Source organism: Alternaria ventricosa (assembly GCF_023758065.1).
Source record: "Alternaria ventricosa strain BMP 2768 chromosome Unknown scaffold_3, whole genome shotgun sequence".
Classification (NCBI taxonomy): domain Eukaryota; kingdom Fungi; phylum Ascomycota; class Dothideomycetes; order Pleosporales; family Pleosporaceae; genus Alternaria; species Alternaria ventricosa.
The window spans coordinates 18,971-40,792 of NW_026055683.1; the positions used below are offsets into that span (position 1 = coordinate 18,971).

General features: G+C 51.8%; 6 protein-coding genes across 6 annotated transcripts; 3 read left to right on the forward strand and 3 right to left on the reverse strand.

The window, feature by feature from the left end:
- Positions 1-693: 693 nt before the first annotated feature.
- J4E93_001948 (uncharacterized protein) lies at positions 694-1,417 on the forward strand (the record flags this gene model as incomplete). The annotated part of the gene is made up of 3 exons (XM_049339896.1): positions 694-696; positions 749-945; positions 1,000-1,417. The coding sequence occupies 3 exons, from the start codon at positions 694-696 to the stop codon at positions 1,415-1,417; spliced, it is 618 nt and encodes a 205-aa protein (XP_049202218.1).
- Positions 1,418-2,112: 695 nt separating this feature from the next.
- J4E93_001949 (uncharacterized protein) lies at positions 2,113-3,952 on the forward strand (the record flags this gene model as incomplete). Its single annotated transcript, XM_049339897.1, has 3 exons — positions 2,113-2,440; positions 2,491-3,841; positions 3,895-3,952. 3 exons carry the CDS (start codon positions 2,113-2,115, stop codon positions 3,950-3,952), a joined length of 1,737 nt encoding a protein of 578 aa, XP_049202219.1.
- A 251-nt stretch (positions 3,953-4,203) lies between these two features.
- On the reverse strand, positions 4,204-5,865 carry J4E93_001950 (uncharacterized protein; the record flags this gene model as incomplete). Its single annotated transcript, XM_049339898.1, has 1 exon — positions 4,204-5,865. One exon carries the CDS (start codon positions 5,863-5,865, stop codon positions 4,204-4,206), a length of 1,662 nt encoding a protein of 553 aa, XP_049202220.1.
- A 1,301-nt stretch (positions 5,866-7,166) lies between these two features.
- On the forward strand, positions 7,167-7,781 carry J4E93_001951 (uncharacterized protein; the record flags this gene model as incomplete). Its single annotated transcript, XM_049339899.1, has 1 exon — positions 7,167-7,781. One exon carries the CDS (start codon positions 7,167-7,169, stop codon positions 7,779-7,781), a length of 615 nt encoding a protein of 204 aa, XP_049202221.1.
- Positions 7,782-17,780: 9,999 nt separating this feature from the next.
- On the reverse strand, positions 17,781-19,157 carry J4E93_001952 (uncharacterized protein; the record flags this gene model as incomplete). The annotated part of the gene is made up of 1 exon (XM_049339900.1): positions 17,781-19,157. The coding sequence occupies one exon, from the start codon at positions 19,155-19,157 to the stop codon at positions 17,781-17,783; it is 1,377 nt and encodes a 458-aa protein (XP_049202222.1).
- Positions 19,158-20,215: 1,058 nt separating this feature from the next.
- On the reverse strand, positions 20,216-21,181 carry J4E93_001953 (uncharacterized protein; the record flags this gene model as incomplete). Its single annotated transcript, XM_049339901.1, has 1 exon — positions 20,216-21,181. One exon carries the CDS (start codon positions 21,179-21,181, stop codon positions 20,216-20,218), a length of 966 nt encoding a protein of 321 aa, XP_049202223.1.
- Between the last annotated feature and the right edge of the window lie 641 nt (positions 21,182-21,822).

Consider the following 21,822-nt stretch of genomic DNA (forward strand, 5'->3'; position numbering starts at 1 on the left):
GGGGAATTCCCCTGCTTGCGAGGTCCATGAAATGTTGACGCGTTCGGTTCATATGGTTCGTATGTGACCACCGTCTGACCTAGGAAGAGTTCTGCAAAGCAGCTTCTGTCCCTAGCGACACTGTGGATTTTAACAATCGTGACGATTCAAACAAATCTGTGGATCTGATTAGCGCTAGAGGCATTGCGATGGACAGAGAGAAGACTTACCCTCCAAGCCAACGCCTGTGCCAATCCCAGCCGAGTAGGAGGGCTAACACAACGCGTCAAGCATTGTGTCGGTCCACTTCCTCGTCTGCAGATAAAACCACCTCCTATCTCGCAAGACCAGAGGGGCACCAGGGGGATGGGTGGGTTCAGGGGGTGGATAATTCATAGTGGAAGATGTCGACGCTAATCGCGTCCGACGCGTCGACATTGTGCCATGTCAAGACATGGCGAGCAACAAGAGCAGTCCAGAGCCGCAACGGGGATGGAATGAGGGAGTTGTGAGGAAAGGACACGAAGGAAGTCGCGTTGCCTTTATAAGCTGAAACACGAAGGAGGGGGGCTGGAAGCGAAGAATTTGGGTGTTCGGGAGTTGGCCTGTGTTCTCCTTGGCGCTGGCCCATGCAGTCGCGTCATCGAAGCGAATGGAATGACGAGCGACACCCACCAGCACAGGGGCGCGTTTCAACTCTCGCAAGTACGCGACATGGTGAGTTCTGGAATGCAGGTCGTGGTAATGGATAGCAATTAACACGTGATAGCCGCCCAAACGCCGTGGACCGCCCACCAAGGCGCCGCCTGTCAAACGCCCCTCGAAACTTGCGAAAGAGAACGGCATCACCGCGGCGCAAGAGGCGGAGATTCGCGAAGCATTCGGCCTTTTTGCCGTGTCGCATCCCGAACATGAAGACTCCAAGGAGGGCGTGTTGAAGAAAAGCGATGTGCGCAGAGTTCTGATGTAGGTCACGCGAATGCGCCCGAGAGCAGCGCGCCCATGCTAACGACTACCAAGCTCGCTGAACCTCACACCCGACAAATCCGAGATGCCCTCTATCTTGTCCACCATCGACCCTCTCAATACCGGCTATGTCGAGTTCGTACCGTTCCTCTCATACGCCGCAATCGCTATACACTCGAATGAACAAGGGTCCGACGAAGAGGATGACGACGACGACTTCCAGGGAGAGAGCAACGCGGAAGAAGTTAGTGCGGCGTACAAGCTCTTTACACACGGCGCTGCAGGACCGATAACGCTGGGGCATCTGAGGAGGGTAGCCAAGGAACTGCGAGAAGACGTGCCAGACGAAGTCCTGAAGGATATGATCATCGAGGCCAACGGCGGGGTCAAGGGTCAGGAGAAGGACGTGGGAGGGGTTACTCTGGAAGACTTTGAGAGCGTCATGAAGAGGGCTGGACTGTCTTTCGGTTGAAGCGTCGAGGCAACATGTGCGACTCACGGAACGCTGCTCTGCACGATCATTGCGAAGCTCTTACGAATACCACTATCGAACGCGCTCATGGCGACCCTTCAAGACCTCTCGCGAAAGCATTCTAGCTCCTCGACCTCCCAGCGCTCCACCCTACCCGTCCTCTCCATGCTACGCAGACGATACCCCCGCCAGTGAGCGCACTCAATCCTCAGCATGGGAGGCCGGTATACAAGGGAGGAGGCAATGAAGCCATGGTTTGAGATAGATCACATATCAGGGGAAGACATCTACACGGATCAGTAGACCAGATGTTATAAAGGATGGACATACGGTGATAAGTATCTGTAGCATAATCAAAAGATACCACGTCGTCTCGACTTGACTGCGATGCCAAATATAGCCGCGCCGATAAGCCGGCGCGATTGGATAGTGGCGCGGCAGGGCTGAAGTGGAAATGTTGATGCCAAGATTCAGGGACCTCACTCAACAAGCACACGAACACGAATGCAGCAGGCTTGCGTAACGCCAATCGCAATTTCACCTCGTCTCCCACTGCTCTGAACAGTCACTCCTGTTGTACGCTGCCTGTAACTGTGTTCACATTGCCACACGCCCCCGACTAACCTGGTTCCAGCTCAGCTCAATGACCGCGCCCTAAACTTGGACCCTTTTCTCCCCTCGTGTCGCCTAGTCCCATGTCCAGTGGAGTTGAGGTCCCCGGAAGCCAACGACGTCCCGGCATCTGGTCCTACTTTAGTTTCACTGGCCCACGCCGCCGCGTCTCCGTCTCCCTACCACGCAACGTCGACCCCAATCGCGACGCCAGCGACCCAAACGCCAAAGCCGACCGACACTCGCGCCATCGCTCCACGTATTCGGACGCATTCATGAACGACCACAAGGGCAGCGCCGTCATGAATCAAGGGCAGCGCATGCGCTACCTGAAGACAGGTGGCGTCATTGCTTTCATACTGCTTGTGCTATATTTCGTCGCACCGCGCGATGGCATCTCAAGACCGGCAGGTACGTTGAGGACACATGCTGGGGGAGACACGTGCTAACACCGTCATCAGTATCCCGCCCAGCAGGCGGCAACACAGCAGCTGGCGACGCAAAGGCCGAATGCACAAAGTCCTTCTCCAAGGACAAGCCGCTCATCCAATATGCCCTTATGATCGACGCCGGCAGCACCGGCTCCCGCATCCACGTCTACAAGTTCAACAACTGCGGCCCGAGCCCTGAACTCGAGAGCGAGAACTTCGAGATGACACCCAAGAGAGATGGAGGCTCTGGTCTTTCGGCATACGGCGACAACCCAGAGGCCGCTGCCAAGAGTCTGGACGTGCTCATGGACGTTGCGCTGAAGAACGTGCCCAAGGAATACCAGTCGTGCACACCCGTCGCTGTAAAAGCAACGGCCGGTCTCCGCAAGCTCGGTGAGCAGAAGAGCAATGCCATTCTCGCTGCCGTGCGCCACCACCTCGACAACGACTACCCGTTCCCGCTCGTCTCGGAAGAGAAGAACGGCGTCGAAGTCATGCCTGGCGAGATGGAGGGAGTATACGCATGGATCACAGTCAACTACCTTCTAGGCAAGATTGGCGGCCCGGATAAGAACCCAACCGCCGCTGTCCTCGATCTCGGTGGTGGCTCTACCCAAATCATCTTCGAGCCCACCTTCCCCGACACTCCCCGCGGCGGACTCCCCACAGAGCTAGCAAAGGGCGACCATAGGTACGAGCTCGACTTTGCGAACCAGAACTTCAATCTCTACCAGCATTCGTACCTTGGCTACGGTCTCATGGAGGCCCGCAACAACATCCACAGCACCCTGCTCGCCGGCCTCCACGAGAACAACAAGGACAACAAGGAGTACCTACAGAAGCCCATCGTCAACCCTTGCATCGCCCCCGGCATGACACGCGAAGTCGAGGTGCAAATGCCCAAGGGCCACGCACTGGGCGACTCCGTCACAGTCAACATGACCGGCCCTGCCACCGCCTCGCCCACCCAATGCCGCGGCCTAGCCGAGAAGACCCTCCACAAAGACGACGAATGCGCCATCGCGCCCTGTGCCTTCCGCGGCGTCCATCAGCCACCTTTCGAGCAGACTTTCGCTACCGAAGCCGTATACCTCCTCTCCTACTTCTACGACCGCACCCAGGACCTCGGCATGCCCGAGTCTTTCACCCTCCGCGAGCTACAAGATCTAGCCAACAAGGTGTGTATGGGCGAGAAGGGCTGGCATTCTTTCAACGCTGTGCCCAAGGCCATCGAGGAGCTCAAGGGCAGGCCTGAGTGGTGCTTGGATCTTAACTTCCAGTATGAGTTGTTGAGGAGTGGGTATGGTATGCCGATTGACCGCGAGGTCAAGATTGCGAAGAAGATCAAGGGTAATGAGTTAGGATGGTGTTTGGGTGCTAGGTGAGTTCTTCTTTATGCTTGTTGAGACAGTGACAGTGCTAACGTGATGCCAGTCTTCCACTTCTTGAGGCAAACTCAGGATGGCAGTGCAAGATCAAGCAGGTTCAATAGGCGCCTTTGTTCACAAGAAACTGTTTTATACTAAAGGATGGTGTTTTCTGCCTTGCTCTTTTGGGTATGTCTGTCGCAATATGCATTAGTTGGCGTTCTTCTGGATATTGTGGTGATGCGGGTATGTGAAGTCTTAGAAGAGGATAATTACTAGCCGCTAGCCTAGGTGTTGATATAGACCGCAATGAAAACCCTCGTTCTTATGATCATGCCCCCAACATCCCGCTCTTGTGCTCCCCCAGTATACCCCTTCAGGTTCCTGCCGATTCTCGCCTCCGCTTCCTTCCCGCTCTCACTCCATCTCTCCATCCTTTCCCCCACCTCTCGTCCATCAGCGCATCATAGAGTTCGCGTCTTCGTGCATCCCCCCTATCAAAGGCCTGATTTGACCAGCTCAACCCTGAAGATTGAGGGCCTTGCGGTGGGTGGACGAGGTCTTCATTGCGCAGCTCAAGCCAGGAAGGCGCCGGTGACTGAGGCACAAATCCCGTCTTAAAATGTCGCGCTCTCCATGCTGCGCTCCATTTCTCCAAGTCTTCCGATGTGTTTATCGGCAAGTACTCTGAGAATCGCTGCACGTGTGCTGACTCGTCTAGAGTCGTTATGGGGAAATCACACGTCACTAATGACGTGTTCCTTCTGATGGCGTCGATTGCTTCTGGGAATCCGTCCATGATAAAAGGAATTTTGCAAATTTTGTACCACTGTTGCGCATCGTAGACAATGGGCATGTCACTACCGGGCTCGCACCGACCTGTGTCGAACCTACCACCAGGAAGCCTTGCAGCACGTACGAAGGCAGCCTGTGTGGCTGCATCTTCAATAGCCACATCAAAGACACCCGCGTTCATGATCTGATTTGGCTCGTCGGTTAATACGAGTGTGAATGCGTTCTCTGGCATGCCCAAAGACGGCAGTATGACAGCCTCCATAATCCAACCCACAAGACTCCGGCTAATGGTAAAGGTTGGCATAGTCCGGAAGTTCCTATACTTCGGAATCTTTACCAACGGCAGATCTCCGGCGGGGAAGGCGTTCCTCCAGAGGTCCACACGACGCTCGATACGCATGTTCGGATTCTCCTTGCAGAATTGGATAAGCCCACGCGCATGACTCTCGGGCCACGCAACCGACTTCCGATTTTCGTGTAGCACAACCTTTCTAATCTCCAGTCTCGTCTTTTGTGAGGCCTGGCTTAAGAAGCGGATCGCCATGGAAGCAGCTGATAATCGTCGTTTCTCTCCGTCCCAGAACGCTGCAGCTGCGGCTTCCCTGTGGGTCTCGGGTAGGCCGTCAGGCATGAACAAGAACATTTTTTCGACACTCTCTGACGTGGGTACGCACCAGGGTTCGCAATCCGGTACACAGTGTGTGAGAAGCTTGTTGGCCCAGCCTATCGATGGTGTTTCCTTGACAATGTACGTAAGTTCCGATTTAACAAATTGGCGGACGGTAGAGGGAGTTTTCTTCCAGAGTCGACTGTGACCGGCAACATATTTTGAGTCCTTGAAGCTGCACAAATCGGGCAGGAACTGCGCGTAGTGCTCTTTCACTCGAGCAAAAACCTCTGGGCGGAGGAGCGCTTCAGCTTGTAGACTGAGGTAGTAGAGCGACGTCGCTCTCTTGCGATGGAGTTCCTCGAGGTAGTATGCATAGTTTCCGACTCTTTTGTTCGCCCATGGTTCCCAGCAGGTATTTACGTGAAGTTCGTTGTTCTTGAGTGCGAGACCACGTGTTTCCGCTGCGATCTGGAGGTTGGTAGAGCGTAAGTCTAGCTCAATTCGAGTCCCCTCATTGGAAGTGAATTTTGAAGTATCGGAATTTAGCCAGTAGCCGTCTTCGAGGCGGAAGTAGTGCCCATAGATCTCGTCTCGAAGCTCTCGAGAAAGACCTAGGAAGGTAGGAGTCCCCATGATTACCTCCGACGTCAATTGTTCAAAGTTGTCATGCGTCGGGGATGTTGTGACAGGTCGTAAGGACAGATGAATTCGCCCAATAATGTGAGAGAGGATGCAGGGATTGAGTGAGAAGGATGCTTCATTGAAACCCGAGGCATAGCCTAGACTATATACTCGACATAACAGAATGTTTTGATTTGACGCCAATGGGTGAGGAAGATGATGTTCCCCGGACTCTGATTCCGGCCTGAAGTTGCCGCGTGGGGAAGCCGGCTGTGTGTTCACCATGATTTGAGTCCGGAGGATGCGAGTACCGAGATGACGTTACCGTGACCCTGCATATTCATAACAATCGGAACCGTGACTTATACATCACGATCCTTCCAAGACCACCGTGAATCGCTCTTCGTCATGTCGCTGTTGAACAAGCACTATCTCACAATGATGATCTAGGTTTCCCCCCACCCGACGACAACATACTACCCGGGTAGTGGAGCCCTGGAGGGGAACCCGAGATCACGGGTACCATGTTCTCACTGCCTCGCTACAAGTCCAGTTCATCAAACAGTCAAATCGACCTCGGGATGTATGAACCGATGTACCTACGCAATACATCAACATCTTCAGGGCTGTCTTGACGTCATAGCGCGACATTCCCTTGTGGTTGCGACGGTGAGGGGTCTACACTGTCGGCGCCAGGGTCTCTCGGTCGTCCGAATGCTCCCGGTGAGGACTTAGGTACCGTGTACCGCCCGCAAGTTGCTTTTCATCCAAGACTGTATATGTTTACTTCTTGGAAACTTCAGTTCGTTCCATTCCTAACATTCCACCGTCTACAATCATTGCTCTAGCATCGACTGGGATTTTGCACCTACCTTGATACATCTAAGCCAACACTAGTAAGCTACAATGTACGCACAGCAAGGCCTATATACTTATCGTTTTTAGCTTCAGGCCTGTAAGGCACGATACGAACGCTTAGCACCATGGGTGCGAATGTCTCGACCGCGAACGGAGACTTGGCACATCGACGTGAGCAGGATGAAGCAGCCATCAGAATCTATCAGAGATATATTGCTCGCATGTTGGAAGCACACCGCTCGGCAACTCACCCCGAAGCGTACGTCCGATTTAGAGCCCACATGTCACAGCAGCTACATGGGCTTGAGAGATCCATGGAACAGGCTCATTTTGACCGGGACGATATCTTTTTCGTGACCAGAATGATCCATGGTAATATTCTCGCCGCGGACACAATGAGTGCCCACATCGACATCGGACCCAATAGAACCCTACCTTTGGATACGGCTACACAAATGAAAAATCAGACACCCAGTTCCTCGGAATCTTTGAGGCGTTTTTATCAATCAGCTGACGCCTGCCGCCAACGAAATGTCAGCGTCTTATCGAAGCAGCGTGCATCCACAGAAGACCCCCATTCGAGAGATCTCGCCGAAGCTTTGCAGATCATGCTCGCTTTTCCCCCTGTTCAAGCGATACTTGCAGAGGAGACAGATCACCCTCTAGATCTGTCTAACGCCAGCGATACTCATGGACGAAAGTACTACCTGGACAAAGTAGGCGATTCGCTGATGTTAGTGCCAATCGTTGGTTGGGGACTGGACTTGGACGTCTATGCGGTTCGCAAGGGCATCGAGGCTCTCCGTGCCTGGGATCCAACATTCTATAGCCAAGGTTTCAAACGGCATGGAGAGGATCAACCCGAAGACGAGACTGAAGAGGAAGCCGGCAGCGATGACATCCTTGGTGACGACAGTGGAATTGACTGTGGCGATGGTATGGAGGATGATGACAACGAAGACGGGTATGACGATGAGCTTGAATTCGAGGGTGAGGATGAAGATACCGAAGAGGTACACGCGGAGGAGGGCACAGGGGAAGATGCAAACATGACGGCAGCAGAGATGTAGAATAATGTTCTCGGAAATGAAACTACTCCTTTTTGTGGCTCATCGTACATCACAGTCTTTGCACTTTCCCCGCCTTTAATTCTTGAAAACGAACTTTCGTAGCCCGAATTCATGAGCCAATTTGGCTGTCTCACTGCATGCGTGTCATTTACGGCCTTGTCTTTTTTTGCACCAGGTCTCTGAATCGAAGAAGAATAGGACCCGTAGCTGCTACGAAACAATAACGCATTAATATCGCCTTGAATTAGTATTTCGACATCAACATCAAAATACTTAGAGCATAAGAGACTGCTTCGCATTCGACGAGGTGGATTGGTGTCTACTCTTCCGACAGCCTTGTTCAGCGTTTTCAACGAACCGCACTACTATTCGGTACGATACAGTGTACGTCGTACTTTGGGCCGTACGTACACCAGATGAAAGCGGGCCGTACTAGATTACGACGTAGGTGAGGGTGAAAGAGCCGTAGTACGGCTGCCTAGTTAGGCCTAGTGCCTGCCTAATTAGGCAGGCACTAGGCCTAACTAGGCAGTACAACGTATTTGTAGCTCTTTTACCCGTAGTACAGTTACAAAAGTACCGTATTTCCAACTGTACGTACATTAGATAAAAGTGAGCCGTACGTACCGCACGATAGGCTTAAAAGTACCGTACTACGGTTCGTTGAAAACGCTAGCCTTGTTCCTTAATGACTAGAAGTAGATAGAATTCGCAGGTAAGAACATGCTAGAGTAGTTTAGAACACGTAGGAAACTTCCGTTACTATTACTGTAAAAATTAAGAAGTAGAAGACTTCCCTCAATAACACCCGATGCAGACTGTTCTCATGTCGCTGGAAGGCTGAACAGTCTAGTCGCTATTACTAGGGCAAAGCAACAGCAAGACCCGACACGGAAAAACTCCTAGATTTTCTAGTGAATGTCATTAGCTGATTTAGTGATGCTTCATCGAGGGATGTTGTTCGTGATCAGTCCTAAACATATGCAATATAACCCTCTTTACACATTTCTTTCAATTCTCAAGAGGACAATATGTATACCTAGCTCACACCTAGTGTTCATTGAGCATTCACATCATTATGGCCCCAAGGTTTAGGCTATCATGTACCACGAGCATGTTGGCTACAGCCCGATACAATCACATACGTCATATTATTCCGGAACTACGTTTTGCAGCTCATATCTAGTTTCTATGCCAAGTGGTGCGACCTTCACGATAACCCAGACGCGACCCAGAGACGACGAGCCAATCACATCTTTCGCCTTCCACGCGACTCATACCGCAAGGACATACTCCCGAATGGAAAGTATTACAGTTCCCAGAACTACAAGCATATCAGATTTCGAGCAAGGTAGGTGGAGGTATCTGGGCTTGCAGATAATTGATCGTGTCGCTCTTGAGTCCAAAGTTCAGCTCTCGTCTTGCGTAAAGCCGACGTCGAAATCACGCCTCGGGTTAGGTGGTGTTACTTGTGTTGACGAACGCAAGAATTGCGGGGGGGCTGCCAAGTGTAAAAGCAATCGAAGCCATGACTTGGAACCAATTCGGTATCTATTTGCAGAGGGGCACAAGAAAGCCAAAGACCATCTTCAGTCTTGCTTGAGTCCGTTGATCGTCTATTATCAGCGAGAAGCTTTGTTACACCAAGAAAGGCTACAGTCCGTGTCGCATCCTGCAAAGAGTACTAGGTAGAAGTAGACATTATCTTAGAGAAATCTTCTGGTCATCAGGATGTAATACTATGTATCCTGCAAACTGCATACTGCGACACGAAATCTAGCTACCATTGGTAGTTATGATATACTAAGCGAAGTCATAGTCAAGGCCTCCAGGCTCAGCTCCCAACCATGTTGTGGCCGTAGAAGCCGCCGCTGATGGCATCGGCAAGCACGCGATCTACCCTGTGCAGATGCACGGAGGCAGGAGAGTCATCTGCCATTATCCTCAACGAAGCTGACGCAGCCAGGAGTATAGTCCGCCGAAGGTCAGCCCCTCGCTCGACTGGCAGGCCTGGTCTCTGCAAACGAATAGGCCCTGAGCCTGGGCTGTGACAGTTTGGCTAACAAACCGCCACATGGTCTTCATCTAGAACGATCTCGCGTACTTCTAGGCGAGGAGCAGTCGGCAAAAGGACATTGAGTCGAGGGCCATGATTGCAGCCGAGTATTTGTACTTGCATGTGTCCAAATAGCGGCCTGATGTCCAGCGCGTGAAAGCCACGTCGTTGAATGACCCAGTCAGGGTCATGACATGCAGATCGTCATTGGTGGACAGCACCTATGGCGCATGCTTATGCCCTGACATAGCTTCGGTATCCAGACAAGGCTGCTAGCTGTACTAGCGGGAGAGATACGGGACCTTCTCAGCCAAAACCGGTTCCGCAGCGATCAGACTCAACCCATGCGACACGACGTGGCGCATCTGTGATGGCATATCCTTCCATTTACCACATCCGATGTGATATACCCTCGTGCATAGAGCCCACACAATGGCTAGGAGTTGCGTATGGGTTTGTTCGATATCGGCGCGTGTCCCGTCATCAGAGCTTTCCGAAGCGGCGGCATTGTGTGGTGGGAAGCCGGTCTTGGAAGTAGGACGATTGCTGAAGCGCCTGAGCAGTCGGTTCGTTCGCGAAGCGCGTTGTAGGAGGTCGAAGTGCGTAGCGCGTTGCGTCTCTTGCTGGGTGAATTGGGCTCGTGGGTCTAACAGCATTGTCAGCACTTTCGGCGAAGTGGAGGGTTTACGTGTCAAAGGATCTCGTGTATAACCATCTTTGAAGGTGAAGTGATAAGTGTGCACCTGGTCTCGAAGCTCTCAGGGAGCGCAAAGAAAGCCTGTCAAAACAGCCGATGTTGCAGTGGTTCCACCCGTGAGCAAAGGATCTGTCAAATCTAATGACGAATGGCGAAGCTGGTGGCTTGATCTCTAAAGAGCGAAGAGACAGCACGAATCGACCCAGCGTATCAAACGCTCGCTTCGCAACCCAGGTATGGTAGCTAGTTGTTCAAGCGTCGCTTGCAGGCGGTACATCCGAAATTATGGTGCTGGTTCGAGGGAATCTGGGAACGTGGGCAACATCCTGCGCCGCGGAATACGTGTAGGCGGCAGCGCAGCGCACGGCGACGCGTGGGGTATGCCTGTACAGTACGAGATAGCCGATGGCCCACTGTGCAGCTTGTCTAGGTCTGCAACGTCGGTAGATTGTTGTGAAATTGCAAAACGATTTGCCGATGGCTTTGTTGCAATTCATGGTCTGGCCGGGCTGCCACTGCAGGCTCGTTATGTAGATACAGTCATCGCGTTAGCGATCGAGGTTGACATCATTGACTCTGCACGCATGACTGCCGGGTGACTACCGTCGCAATGAGATACGTGAGAATCATCATGTAAAGCAATCTCGGTGTAAGGGACAGGATGGAACAACGCGCTCAGGTAGCCGCACGGTGCAAGAGTAATATCTAAATATGTACCTCAAGGCTTGTGCAGGCTACCTACCTGGGTAGGTGGTGATGGCGGGAACACGTACTTACATAATACGAATCCTGGAAGTCTCAATCCCTAGCTTTCGCTGTTACTGCTTCGGGAAGGTTTGCGGAACCATCGATGGCTGCGTTTCGTGAGAGCGACACGTCGCGATGCCAAGGCCTTAGCCTTCGGCAATCAGACACCCGTGCAGATGGACGCTAGACACGGCCCCGCGGGATGCGTCTTCCAATCCACGCATACGTGCCGTTGTTGCCGAAGCTGCAGGTGTGCCAGCATTTCCCAATAAATATCATCGGACCTCAAAAGATTGAGCCTTTCCCGACTCGAGTACGGGGCAGCGCATCTAGCTACGCACCTGGGCATTCACAGTCAACGCATGGTGCCATGGTTCCCTCACCACATGACGTACCCGAATCAGCGCCTCCAACCAACTGCCACCTAGCCTCTTGCATTCGTCAAATTCTGCCTGGGTGCATTTGGCATCTTCCCGGGACTGATGCACACTGTGCTCAGTGGTCTGGTCTACCTAGGTAGCATTCATGGATGACCCCAATTATGTCACGTGATCCTTCGTGAAGCTGAAGCCTGATGGGAGAGTTATAAGCACCATCATTGGCACGTTTCTTGCCGGTTTTGCATCTCCAATCCCCAGCAGGCCCGAGACCTAAGCTACGAACCATCGGATCTCTTCGACAGAATACTCATAGCTCTACGATGCTGCTCGTTCGTCTACCCCGCGAGCTGCGCGACATAATATATGACTACTATACCATTGAAGATGGCGGGTATCACTTCGACTCTGAATCCGGAAGACTACGCACCGAGTCCGGCGATCAGATTGAACTGTCTCTCATGTACTCATGCAAGAGCATCGCTTCCGAGATGCGAGATCTACACCTTCTCAACAACACGATACACTTTACGACATCTAGCTTGACCACTGAGCGATGCAGCGCAAGAGCCAGACATTACGGTCACTTATTTGATGATCTCCATATGATCAAATATCTCGTGTTGCCTTGCGCCCGGCAGTTCATTGACGACAACATAGCTCGTACAATATTGGAGCAATTCCCACAAAGCAAGGCCTTGGTACGACACCTCTCAAACATGGATAGAGATCTATTCGAAGGTAACGAGCAATGAAAGATCCAGGCGTATGGGGACAAGCTCCATCCTTCCATCGGGACGCTATCGCTGAGCTGCTTCGACTCGTAGCCCGGGATCCCAGATTCGGTGAAATGAGTCGTCAAGTGCTCGAAGACCATCGCTTCCAGTTTTCGCCAGGCCAAGAAGCGCTGAGTCTTCATTCTTTACACCCAAAGCCATGGGAGTTCCTCAGCGAGCACAAGATCAAGTCCATGGAGAAACTTTTGCCGTCCGAACTACACAACCCCTTCCGCGAGCATGCCCGTGATCGCACCAGATATTACGTCTCTGCCGCTTCACAAGCTTCAACGTTTCTACTGCAGCTACCTCAACATCTCCGGATCAGTATCCGATCGATCGCCCTCCACGATACGCATGCGAGCGTGTCGCACCCGGAGTGCCATGCGCGAGCTTTGATACACTTTGCGATCGAAAATCCGAAACTCAAGATTGTGTACCGTGTGGATCTTTTGGGTGCAGTCCTGACTTCGTTGCAATCTGCGCGCTATGAAGAATACCGCTCTGACCTACGTCAAGGGTTAGCGCTGATGCGCACCTTCTTTGGCACTGACGTTACTAGAACCGTCGCTCTTTGGATGATGGAAGCTTTGGCTTTGGAATCTGCAGGTATGCCTCCAGGATCTTTTACCCTTATCTTCGAAGGCGAAGGAGATTTGATGCAGCCAATATTCGATATAGTCATCGAGGATGCTGCATGGCAAGAGGCGCTGCAGAATTGGCCAGGTCGGCATATCATTCCTTATTTCGAAACAGGATACGAGAACTATCCTTGCTATTTTTTCGCAGGTTTCCCTGATCTCATGCGAGACTCTCTTACTGGAACTGGAGCAGTGCGTTTCAATAATTGCAGTAATTGGCACTGGGACATCGATGAGCTTCTCCAAGCGAATTCTGAATGTTCAGGGATGGCCGACTGGTATCACAAGTGGGCCAAGGTGCGATCTCATGATATTGTTCCACCCTTGCCGTATACATGGGACGCGATACTACCGGATTACGTTCAGGAGGGAGAGGTCGCCCCGACTGCGGTTAGGGTACTTGTCAGGTCCCAGCCCAGAACAGCCCAGAATAACTCAGCCCCTGGTATGATTGCTTCGTAACCGCTATTGTAGCTTGGTGGTATATTGTCTCTGGAATTTTTTAATCTTTCTTTTGCAACAGACGGAGTCTTTGAAACGAACGCGACACAACCTGGGGGGAAACACATCTGTCGGGTTTGAAAAGTTACAACAGATCAATCGGGGCAAACGGGATATTGACGTGGAAGGGAAATGTGTAGCTAGCACAGCGCAGTGGTATTATGACACTGCCGTCTAACTTTCTTTCGCCCACTTCGCCATTCTGTTCATACTCATGCGATATGGGGGCCCCAGGATCAACGTGCTGGGACGGGGATGTCTACGCACAATTCGACTACAAAGACTAGAGAACTCTTGTCCGCAAGGGCATATTATATCGACCGCGTCAATGTCGTGTTACAAGTGAACAACGCTACATCGTGTAGCCCTGCCTCAGGGTTTGAGAGCCACTCCAACATTGCTTAGTGTAGCTTGTGTGTTCTGCTCTTCACGAGGTCGGCAGCCGTAGCTAGCTCTGTCGTCATCTTGCTACGTATGCGATTTCGAAGGTTTCGTAGGGTCGCGGCGATCGGATGTGTGCGTGTCATGTATTGAGTTTGTCGACGCTATGTTGCGCGCCGGGACGTATCGTGTAGCTTCATATCTCGCGTGATGAAGATCACTATCTGCATCATTATGTTACTGCTTCTTTGGCTGTCAGTGAAGATAATGCGACCGGCGAATGCGCTGAGACTCTGTCTCCCTCTGCCAGACAGGCATACCGCCGGACCCGTACTGCGACTCGTCTTAGAGGTCGAACCATCTTGTCACCCGGGCAATGCTCTACGCAGAGATGACATCCAGCATCCGTGAGCTTCGTTCAGTGTGCGACGCGACCCCGTAATACGGTATGTGCCTGGAGTCCCCAGTGAAACTTGTCGTTCTGACTTGTGTGGGGTGATTTGACGGTCCCTAATGATGGTGCTTATTGTCGGCTATTGCGAATCCGCATAAAGCGATCGTTTGCAAGGTCGAAGACTACGACGCTGGCTACAGTAGTTACCATCATCAGTGACCACGAAAGGTCCGCTTATGTGTGATGCGGGCGACATCGATAGCGGTGCCCGGAGGGGCGACGGTGAGGAAACGAGCGGATACGAGTCGAAGCAAAGGGCGATCGCATGCACGTTCTGGTCGTGGCGATGTCTGGTAAAGTGTACATGATAGCGATGGCGCACTGAGTCGACTGGCCAGGCAGTGAGGCTCATGACTGAGGAAGCAGGTAGCTTCGGATATCGGCGCGTCGATTCGCCGAACCTCCGACTCTGCGATACCTTCCCCGCGGTCGTCTCCCCGGCCCGCTCCACCTACGCTGGACCATCTCATTGTGCCCAAATCTAGCATCACGCTGACATATCTGTTGCGTGAAAAATCTCAACGAACTGGAATTAGCTAATAGCGGTATCTTTATTTGTTGTACTTCGTTCTACAAGGAAAGCCATGTGTGTATTGACGGTGAGTTTCGCCCTCTTACAACATCAGTCAGATCGCTCTCAGCGGATACTGTCCTGGAAACCCTGTCAATATTCCCTGCTATTGGAGGCGTATATCCTTGATTGTCATTTTGCCAGTAGTGCATCTATCGACAAGCATGCGACCATTGTCTCCATCCAACCAAACCCTCCCTTATATTCCTGCATATCCGACGTCTTCACCAAAGAGACTTGAGATGTCCAGAGAGTCTTGAAAAGGGTCTTCCATTTTCTGTCTTAGATCGGGCGCGTCGACAGTGTAGGACTCCCGAGGACGCATGAATCCAGCTTTTGCATCATATATACGCACGCAGATGCCTCCATCGCGGAATGTGTCGAAGACAGGATCGCGGCGCTTATGGAACCATGAGGCAAGTCGACCATGTCCTGGAACACATTCAAGCGCAAGAACCCGCAGCGCATTGAAGTGGTCCAGAACAAGGGAGAGATTATGGAGCCACACGATGGCCATACCATCAGGGCAGATGATAGTCAAACTCTCGATCGTTAAGGGCAATAGATGTCGAAGATCACCTCCAGGATGCGGTCTGCTACGAAACTTTCTGTCTATGAGAAACTCCTGTGGCACCTCAAGGTTTCGCAGGTTCCCGAAGCCAGAGAGAGTAGTAACGGGTCTCATACTCGAAAGGTACCATGCTAATGTTCTCCAGTCGCAATAGACTAGGCGGATATCTATGCGCAGGCTCTCAATTTCTGTCGAAGCGGCCGCCAGGTGCGAGACCAGGGTCTGGAAATATCGCCTAGCTCCACAGTAGTAACCTCTTCCAAAAGTGAGACGAAAGTCGACATGCTTCAGTGTATGTCGTCGACCGTTAAGGCTTCCATCGATGTGAAGGCATCGTATGATATGTGGGGTGACGAAGTGAACTGATGACGGCTCTAGTTCGCAGCAATCACTCTGGATAGTTAGATCTTCAATGCCGTTCTTCGAAGCTATCGGTGTGGTGACATGGTTCAACCAGCCTGACCCTAGATCGAGGATACCGTTGCTCATGAGATCTAGTTTCAACGCCCTCAGGTTTGGCAGGTAGAAGAATCGGAGGAGATTGAAATGTGTAAAGGGAATGCAGAGGTGTGTCAAATGCTGGAGCCCGCCTCGTAAACCACACAGATCAGTCCGGGTGAATCGATCGTGTCTGATTCCATATAACACCCGAAGAAGGTCGTTACGGAAAGAGAATCGTGATCCGATGATGGGGTCTGTGACACGGATTGAAAGCCTTTTAAGCTTCGGTAGCAGGTGTAATATGATCGCTGCGAAAGCCGACCGCTGCCCGCGCGCGAGATTACTAGTGAGATGTCCCGCTACCTCGACCGGGACGGCCATCTGCATGATCTGTGCGGCGCAATTTCCCACAAGCTTTGGTTCATCTTGTATCTTATCTTCCTCGGCAGCACAAAGATCGCCGTTCCGTGTATCCCAAAGACATTCAAATATCTTGACATGCCGTGTAAGATCATCGTGTGTAAGCAGTGTTCGCACAAAGGTATGAAACTTCTTTGGATTAATATACAAAGCCACTCCAGTGTAAAGAGTGCTCGTAGCAACTTCTTTCCATCTGCGGGAGACTAGGCAGAGTCGGGCGAGCGTTTGAGATTGGCCCTTGAGATGCTCGGTTATCTGGAGCAGAAGTTCATTGGGAAGGTCGTTGAGGAGCGCCATGGTGTTGACTGTTGTAGCAATTATCGACAGTGCACTCAAGCCACAGTTGAGAGTTTTGGTGGGTGATGGTCGCGCCAGGTTGAGGTTCAGCTGTAGTGGGAGTCGAAGTAGCGCAAAACGCATGGCGTAGAGGCCGAGAAAAGCTCTGTTTTGCCGCGCCAACGTCTGTGCAACAGGTACATCAGGGCGCTGGGTTGACCCAAAAGAGTTGTTCGGAGCTGACATACACTTTGCCACGCCGTAGCCTAGGCAGGCGTGAGATTGGCGTTAATCGCGTCAGCCATTGAGTGATTCAGATCTGTTCAGCTTGAGCTGCGATAGCCACCTATCAGGTACATGTCTATATCTCAATTCCTCGAGAGTTCCTCGACTTCGTCAGGGTCATGGGTGTGAAGATCTTGCTGTCTCCCGTTGACAGGGATATGACGAGGGAGGTGCTCTACCATTGGAAGGCGCATTCTAGCTGGGCGGACACTAGATAGTCTGAGAGAGTGGTTTGGTTCGCGGGAACGTAGGACAGTGGAAAGAGGATGGTTACCGAGAGGGTCAGGCGCGGATGTTGCCGGCAGGGCCGAGCCGCGTGGAAGCATGTGGTGATGTCATACCTCGGTATCTAGAGCAAGAGCGATAAAGTTCAGTCAACACGTAGGTGGACGCGTTCGCGAAACTTCAATCCTTCTCACCACAACGTTTGACTCTCCATCATTAGAACAAACCCTCGTGATACTTCCGGTATACACACGAATTTTTAAAAAGTACTAGTTTCACTACTGTATTCGACAACTTCAATCCGGCATACACCACAACCAAAATCTTTTTCGGCACCCAACGTCAGCTATCATCATTATGTACATGGTATTATGATAACAAAGGCAAATATTTCGACGACTTGACCCATTATTGACCCAGGCGCATTCGCTATTGTTTTGGTTGGCAGATTTATAGGTAACAAAACAATGTATACTTCAAGGTTCACTAAACCGCCTGCCGCCTGTTTCCCATGTGCTCCAGTCCATCACTCTTGCCACGCCGAAGCTGCAACCACGCCCATGGTCCCGCTGTCGGTCCACTAATACTGTATGTCCTTGCGTTCTGCCAGGCTCATATGCTGAAAGTCCCTCAGAGCCGGCAACTTGACGTTGGTGCGTTCCGAGACGGCCTTGCGCAACACCTTGTACACGCGCATAGTCCCTGGCCACTGCGATATGTGCGGGATTGTTGCACCGGCCTTGATGAGGACGTCTGCAACGCGATCATCGTTCCGATTCATGGCGACGTCAAGCGGAGTGATAGTGTCCTTGTGAAGTGTTGGGATGTTGGAAGGCACGGCGAGGTCCACATTGGCACCTGCCTGGATGCATCCCTGCACAGCGGCTACACGACCGGATCGAACAGCAATGAAGATAGGAGCGTTCAATGCTGTTCCCTTGTCGACATCTTGAACGCGCTTGAGGGCTTCCTGAACATCCTCGGGGCTGCCTTTGGCGCAAATGGTGAGCATTGTTTCGCGCAAGACCCGTGTCCTGCCCTCAGGGTGGAAATCCAAGACGGCTCTTAAATTGTTCAAATATTTGGTCGTATCCGTATGGAGAGCGCAAGAGACCCAATAGTTGTAGACGTGCCTCGCGGGGGAGCGTAGATTTTTCTTGTGGTAGTCGAGCAGAGTTTGAGCGATTGTACCGCTGTCGGTAGCCAGCGTTTTAGTGATGGTGCTATGTATGCGAAACATTCCGTCCTCGGACGTAAGAGCAGTTTGCTCTGATGACGACCTTGTTTCGAGATAACGGACAATAACGTCGATCGACTTCGTGTCACCTAGAGTCCGAGCGATCCGGAAAGGTCCCATACCGAAGAGTGGATCTCCCTCTGCACCACTGAGTTCTGTGAGAACAACAGCAAGAATATCGTGCGCTCCGACCATTAGAGATGCGTGAAGCCTATCTTGGACAGATATCTCGGTACTGTGCTGGTTCTGGGTAATGCAGTAGCAGGAGGGACCGCGATCGCACCACAAGGCATGACTCAATAGGAACGCGTCGACGATCTTGCCTAAGCTAACATAGAATGTTTCGATGATACCTGCGCATTGCTTCTCATCTTTGATGTCGAGCTCTTGCAAGATGTAGCTAATCATGCGCTGTAGTCGTGCATGGAAGCCTTCGTTGATGTTCCCCGGGATTCGCTTGGCTTGCATCATGTATCGGGGCAGACGCTTGAGGGTAAGGCGTTGAACGAAGTACTTGTTGCAGTAAACCTGTTTTGGCTGAAGGGAGAAGACGTTGCGCTCGATCTCCGCAGCAAAGGTACGGCAAACATCTCGCAGTCTCCAGACATCATCTATCTGCAAGCCCTGGGAAGGACCCTTGACGTTGTTAATCACGCTGTTGACTAGCTCGTGGACGATCATCTGGAAGATCTCAACGGGAAGATCGAGGAGGTTGGTCATCGTGGCTGCCGTGGGCGGAGGAGTTTTGGGGGGTTGACGCCTAGATGATGGTGCGAAATCGGCGATAGAGGTGAGAGTCACAGCTTCGGAAGAGAATTCGGACAAGATCAATAGCGGGCGACTGGCTTTATTTGAGCAGGAGCGATGCGTGAGTGTCGCCTGCCCAGGTGGACCAGCCGACACTAGCGCGTAAACACGGGACCTGAGCAAGAGCGAGCTTGCACCTCATACAGAAAAATTGAACAGGTCTGCAGACTACATTGAGCTAAAAACTTGCAATGTAGGTAGTAGGCTCTAGGGAGTTTAGCTTTTCCTAGGTAGGCGTGCTTGAGCGAGATACCTCAGAGATTACGTCGCATGCGGAGGTAATGTGAGACATTCTATACACGTTGCTGGGGTGCATGTCTCACACCATCTGTCTTGCTCAGACCCGCGCAGAAGTCTTGTGTTTCATCCAATAACACATGGATGTTCATCACATCGCATGTGCATGTCGCTGTTACCTGCCCCTGGCCTCTTCGGGGCTCAGGAGACATGCACGATGCTTGAGATTGATGTTCGATGGACGTGTTGCGTCGCTATTATTCTTTCCAACTGTGTAGGCTATGGCCGCCCGACAATTGTTGGCGCGTGTGGTCGACGGGAAAGAAGCGCCCGCCATGGTAATGCACACATTCGACTGATGGATAATATACAGCAGGGCGATGGACAGAGATGCAAACTGATGAGATGAGTGTCGGTGGTGTAGCAAGCGCGGCGCGTCGCGTCACTTCCGTGACTTTTGCAGATGACGTAATGAAAGAGCACGTGCACATTACTCATGTTGGGCAACTTCAACACACGAAATATCCATTTCCTCACCATCACTTTCTTTAATATACACTTGTCGTCTACAAAGCCAAAACTCGGTTCTCTAGATACACATCTTCACCAACTCCAAAAGAATCCATGGTGAAAGCCGCAGACCATATCAGCAAATGTCTTCCGCGCGCGAGGCCGCCCATCGCATCAACCACCGACGCCACCTTAAGTCGCGCCCTACTGCAATTCATACCTGATCAGTTACCAGTTCCAGGGTACACCCTCTTCCCCGCCACCTTATCAGCCCACTTCACCTCGAGCAGAGTAAAGTTCTTCTTCCCCTGACTAACCTTCTTCCGGTACGACACGCCAGCTGCCGCCCACCGCGCAGCCTCATCTGCCTCACGTTGCTTCTTACGGGCCTTCTCCCCCGCTTTCCAAGCTTCGTGTTGCGCATTATGAGCAGCGTACTGCTGCCGCTCAGCCTCCCGCACCTGGTACTCAGCGTTACGAGCATCAGTCTCCGTGATGTTGGTGAGAAAGCGGTCGATGGTTTCGGAGACACGAGGGTTTTTGGGAAGGTAGTCCTTTCTGAACCCGTCGGGCTTTGGGAAGGTTCCATCGTTGAGCTTCGTTGCCATGGTATACGCCATCTGCTTGAACAGCTTGTTGCCGGTTGGATTGTTGGCGGCGGTGATGATGTTGATGACGTCTGTAGGAGGGACTTTGGTGTTGATACGGCTAAAGAAGTGGTTGAAGATACCTTGGGTGAAGGAGCCGATGCCCAATGCGTCTGCGGCGCAGCAAAGATGTAGGTCTTTGAAGGTATCTTCGACATCCTTCATCGGTTTGCCTTTAAAGTCTCTCACCACATACTTCTGGAACTGGAACACCTTCGGCGCGGTTGGTAGTGCTAGTACCAGAGAGACAAGGTAGTTCAGAGCTTTGATATCGATGCCCTCTGGAACTACGATCTTGCCATCGACAACCAGTTCGTGCTTCTCCGATACAGCCTCGAAGAGGGCAATTGGCAACTCAGTGAGGCTGTTTCCGGACTTTATGGCGTTGCCGAGGTGGTCTACAAACTGGACTTTGTTGCTCATTACGAGGTTTTGGCGTTGGATAGGACCGAGTGTAAGGAAGTGCTCGAGACCACCAGAGGCTTTCTGCTCATCGAGAGGGGCGCTTGGGATGGGCGCGGGGGCTACTATATTGTTCGACATGTTCGATGTGAGTCTTTGCACGTCTCTGTGATCGTCAGCGTCTGTCGAGCAAAGATGCAACGATCGGAACGTACATACAAGTGGTGTTCTGAGCAAGTCGTAGAGGATTATCGTGGTAAGATTCAATTGAAGGTAGTGTTCGAGGATAGACTTGAGAATCGAAATAGAGTATAATGCTGTAGATGAAGAGTTATAAGAGTAGGGTGGCGGGATAATCTTTATAGAGAGAGGAGACGTTAATATGTCTTGGCAGTGAATGACCGGAACAGCCGACTACGCCCAATTGATCACACTTCTGCCTAGTAGAGCTTGCCAAGACGTCTCTTACTGCGTTCTTAGCGAATCGTGATCATGGGATACGTCAGGGGACTCGTGCGAGTGGCATGGAGGAAGCAAAGGAAAGGCCGATACTCGGAGCTCAGTTGGTCGAATAGGCATATCTACGGTGTGCATCGTTTACAATACACCGCTATCCACTTGCTGAACGTCTTGTTCTACATCAAGCTTTGACGCACGTCCATCCGGCCTGGGTGCGTTGATTGTCGAGTACCCGAGTGAGTAGCTCGACCTCTTCGACCTTTGGTGACTAGAGAAACATGCCAGTCATGTCTTTCTGGCTCTATGGAGTTGCATCAAATGTT